General features: G+C 53.2%; 1 protein-coding gene across 1 annotated transcript; it reads right to left on the bottom strand.

Moving 5' to 3' along the window:
* Positions 1-1561, bottom strand: EIF1 (eukaryotic translation initiation factor 1). The gene is made up of 4 exons (XM_063178864.1): positions 1415-1561; positions 968-1131; positions 777-878; positions 1-221 (listed from the first exon to the last, which is right to left on the bottom strand). The coding sequence occupies exons 1-4, from the start codon at positions 1443-1445 to the stop codon at positions 177-179; spliced, it is 342 nt and encodes a 113-aa protein (XP_063034934.1). The 5' UTR covers positions 1446-1561; the 3' UTR covers positions 1-176.
* Positions 1562-4550: the final 2989 nt, after the last annotated feature.

The following is a 4550-nucleotide window of genomic DNA, read 5'->3' as shown; positions in this document are numbered from 1 at the left end:
TAGCATGGGCTCGTGTCAGTTTATTACATCACCAATTACAACAGTCCAGACCCAACAGTGGACCCAAGATCGTTACATTACACAAACCGGCTGCTTTTAAACTTATGACAAGGGACAGGTGGGAATTTCATGGTAAGGATATCTTCTTGCATAAAGCTCCAGTGGCCCACAGGCACTTAAAACCCGTGGACTTTCAGCTGGTCGTCTTTAGCCAGTCCAATCTGCAAGAGAGAAAACAAATTCACAGTGTGGGGTGATGCCTCTGTGCATCCAAACACTGCCCACACCCAGGGATCTGTGTGCATTTAACAGATTTGTGCTGATTTTAGGTAGTGAAATATAGGTCTTACAAGCTCTTGGAGATTTAATACACACCCAAGATAGCTCAGATACCTTAAAAGGGGCATAAAATCAGCAGGATGGCTTCTGTGGTAGTGTTGGAAACAAAAAGGTTTTAATAAAAGGCAAAATAGCTAAACTCTTTACAGAGAAAAACCAAGCCAGGAGAACAGGTTCTTGCTGCTGGTAAAACACCTCACGAAAGTGATTAGTTTCTTTGTTCCCTTCTTTTTCTCGCAAATTGCTCGGGTGGGACTTTTTGGCTCCTGTCCAAATTAGCTATCCTTAAGTTTGAGGTGAAGTCCCCCAGGTTCTATGAGGTGTCTTTTCACCTAATTAAGGAGAGAAACTTCGGGGCATATCTCCATTTTAAGGGCACAAAGGATAGTTTTGTCACTCCATCAACAGGGGGCACAATCCTACAGAAGCTGTCCTACCTCCACAAGGAACTGGCAGATGTTCTTGCGCTGGTCACCCTGCAACTGAATCACTTCTCCATACTCGGGGTGCTCAATTACAGTACCATTGCAGGCAAATTTCTGCAGCAGAGACAAAAAATCCTCATTAACACCACCAACATCCCTGCTGGGCGTGGCCGCTGCCCCACCCCCGAGCCCCCAAGCCCCACCTTCTTGAAGGCCTTCACCAGTTTCTTTTTATCGTAGTCATCCGCGATGCCCTGGACTGTGGTGAGGGTCTTCCTGCCGTTTCGCTGCTGGATCCTTATATGGATGTAGTCCTCAGTGCCGGCCGGGAGCAGGTCATCACCCTTACTTGCATCCGCAAAGGGGTCTGCGGGGAGATCCGTCAGGCCCCGCCCCAACAACGCCCCATTGGCCGCCTCACCCGCCCATCACGCAAAGACCCCGCCCTATTGGCTGCCGCACCTGCCCGTCACATCCCAGCCCCGCCCCCACCCCATTGGACGCCGCGCCCGCCCGTCACGTTTGGGCTCCGCCCCCACCCCCCCCCCCCGCGGCTGACGCAACCGGGCCCGGAATAGCAACTGCGCCACGGGGCGGGGCCGGGGCGGGGCCCGCGCGCTCCCCCGGCCCCACCGCACAAAGGGCCTCACCGAAGGGCTGGAGGTTCTGGATAGCGGACATACGATACGCTTCCCTTCCCTCGGCGGAGGCGGCGGCGGCTGCGGCGGGGGCGGCTCTGGCGGCGGGAGCGGCTCTGGGCGGAGGATGCTCTCGCGGCGGCGGCTCGAGGCAGTGTCAGGGGGGCGGGACTGCCGCCGACCGCTTATATACCGCCCCTCCGTGACGCCATCACGCACGGCCAACGAGGCCGGTGATTGGTCGCCGCGCGGGGGCGTCAGGACGCATCGGGCGAACGCGGCCGCGCCCTGGCTGGCGCGGGGGGGAGCGGGGCGCATGCGCGGGGGGAGGGCCCGGCAGCGCGCGGGGCGGCGCGTGCGCAGTGCGATCCTGGGCCGGGCCGGGACCCCCCGAGCCCCCTCAGGGTCCGCCCCGAGACCCCCGCGAGCCCCAAAACCCTCCCGGGACCCCCAAAATCCTCCCCGAGAGCCACAAAATACCCCCATGAACCACAGAACACTCCCCGGGAGCGCTCAAACACCTCCAGGTCCCCTCGGGCCTCCCCTCCAAAGGACGCGGTGCGGCCCGAAACCCTCATGGGGCCTCAAATCCCCTCCAGCCCTCGCAAGTTTTATTGGGATCCTCCAGCCCTCTGCAAAACACCCCTGTTATGCCCCCCAAAACCTCCCTGGGACGCCCGAACTTCCCCGTGTGAAAAATGTGTATTTTATGATTGGCTTTTCGCAAATATTAAAAGGAATGTTAGATGTGTTAAGATGGAAAGTGATGCTGTATTGATTTTCTTAAGTTGTGTGTTAAATACAGTTTTAGGATGTTAAAACAGAAACTATGCTATATAAGATGCTTTTTTAAAGAGAGGACTCACAGCAAGATAGCAGCCACAGGACACCTAAATCTTTCAGAGGAAAAGAATTTATTGCTCCATTATCGAGTTCTTCTCACCTTGCTCAGCCCTGAACACATTTTAGGATTAAGAGGAAGAACTCGATAATGCCCAGACAGAATCCTGTGTTTGAATGGAATTTATGCATCATGTATGAGGTGTATGAATATGCAACAGGCTGTTGCTTTTAAGGGTTAACCCTCTGTTAACGTGGGTCCTTTTTTGGGCTTATTTTGCCCAGAAAGAAGTACCCAGACCATCCATAACTCTTTGTTTCTATTGTCTCATATTGTCCTAAATCCTAATTGTCCAAATTTCTATTACTATTTTTATAACCATTTTATTACTATTAAACTTTAAAAATTCTAAAAACAAGTGATTGGCATTGTTCACACATCAATCCCCGGCCCCAGCCTGGGGGTGACACGGCTGTCCCTGGCCCAGGGTGGCTCTCCTGGCCTGGCTTGGCCTTGCTGAGCCTGGCACTGTTTGGTCATCACCCTGAGCTCTGATTTTGGGTCTGGAGCTGCAGCCTGGGAAGACTCAGGAGGAGGAGGAGGAGGAGGAGGATCCCACCCTGGCTCCTGGCTGGGTCAGCACATCCCAGTAACTCCAGTCACATCCCAGTCATGGTGCTGGGAAGGGACACTCCCTGTTCTTGGGGGCCATGAGGGCAAGTGAGCCCAAGGTTTGGGAAACCAGGCTCAGGGGTAGCTGCTGATCTCAGCTTTAATCCTGTTCTGACTCCTGATTTTAGGGCCTGCAGCCTGGGAATGAGCTGTTAAACACGGCCATTCCATGGATTTAATCCTGTTCCTGACTCCTGATTAAAGCCACAGCCCTTTCTTGGTTTTAATCCTGTTCCTGATTCCTGATTTTAGGGCCTGCAGCCTGGCTCACAGAGCTGGGAATGAGCTGTTAAACACGGCCATTCAACGGCTTTAATCCTGTTCCTGATTTTAATCCTGACTCCTGATTTCAGGGCCTGGAGCCTGGCTCCCAGAGCTGGGAATGAGGTGTTAAACACGGCCATTCCATGGATTTAATAAACATGGCCATTCCATGGATTTAATCCTGTTCCTGACTCCTGATTTTAGGACCTGCATCCTGGTTTGAAGAGTTGGGAATGAGCTGTTAAACACGGCCATTCCATGGATTTAATCCTGTTCCTGACTCCTGATTTTAGGGCCTGGAGCCTGGCTCACAGAGTTGGGAATGAGCTGTTAAACACGGCCATTCCATGGATGTAATCCTGTTCCTGACTCCTGATTAAAGCCACGGCCCTTTCATGGTTTTAATCCTGTTCCTGGTTCCTGATTTTAGGGCCATTCCATGGATTTAATCCTGTTCCTGATTTTAATCTTGACTCCTGATTTCAGGGCCTGGAGCCTGGCTCCCAGAGCTGGGAATGAGCTGTTAAACGTGGCCCTTCCATGGATTTAATCCTGTTCCTGATTCCTGATTTCAGGGCCTGGAGCCTGGCTCCCAGAGCTGGGAATGAGCTGTTAAACACATCCCTTCCATGGCTCTCCCAGTGGATAAACCCCAAACTGGAGGGTGAGTCTCTGCACGGGGGCTGCTGCCACAGCAACATCACATCCTAAATCCAGGCCCTAAAAATCCCCCACAGCAAATCTCTGACAATTAATGGGCTCAAAAGGCAAAAAGTCCAGCCAGAGCCTGAGCTGTCCTCTGGGTCAGAGCTGCTCATGGAGCAGGAGCATCACCCTGGGCCTGCTGGGCTGAGGATCTGTGTCTGGAGCTGCCTCTGGATCCCCTGCAGCCCCAGCTCCCTGTGTGGGTGCTCTGGAGCCATCCCTGTGGGTCTGACAGGTTTTTGGCAGCCGGCTGTGCTGCCATCTGCAGCTCTGGCACACACCACGAGGGTGTTGCATCATCCTTGGGGGGTTATTTGAGATAAAGGCAAATGATTTCTCTTGCACCGGGCAGAGGGAATTGTTTGTGTTGCTGTGTTTGTGTCTCCCTGGTGTTCCTGGAGCATCTGTCTCTTGTGTTTGTGACACATCAGCTGGAGAACTGGCTGAAATTTTCCCAAGAATATGAATTTGCTCCATGACCGCCATGAACAAGCAGATGGTTCTTCTCTCTCCTCTTTCTGATCAGATTTTCCTCCTCTCCCAGAGCAGGAGCTGTCTCCAGCAGCCACACGGTGGAGTAGCCAGACCGGAGAAGCAATGAGAGCTTTGCACTCCATCTTTCTGCTGGAGGCATTTCCAACTCCAAGGGCTGCTCTTCAACACCAA

The sequence above is a fragment of the Melospiza melodia genome, chromosome 30 (assembly GCF_035770615.1).
Source record: "Melospiza melodia melodia isolate bMelMel2 chromosome 30, bMelMel2.pri, whole genome shotgun sequence".
Taxonomy (NCBI): domain Eukaryota; kingdom Metazoa; phylum Chordata; class Aves; order Passeriformes; family Passerellidae; genus Melospiza; species Melospiza melodia.
This window is presented reverse-complemented; position numbering and strand designations above follow the sequence as displayed.

Coding starts and splice junctions, on each gene's coding strand:
- EIF1 (XM_063178864.1), bottom strand. CDS start 1,445: ATGTCCGCTATCCAGAACCTCCAGCCCTTCG. Junction 1,132..1,414: donor CCAGAACCTCCAGCCCTTCG/GTGAGGCCCTTT, acceptor ATCTCCCCGCAG/ACCCCTTTGCGGATGCAAGT. Junction 222..776: donor TCTGCCAGTTCCTTGTGGAG/GTAGGACAGCTT, acceptor TCTCTCTTGCAG/ATTGGACTGGCTAAAGACGA.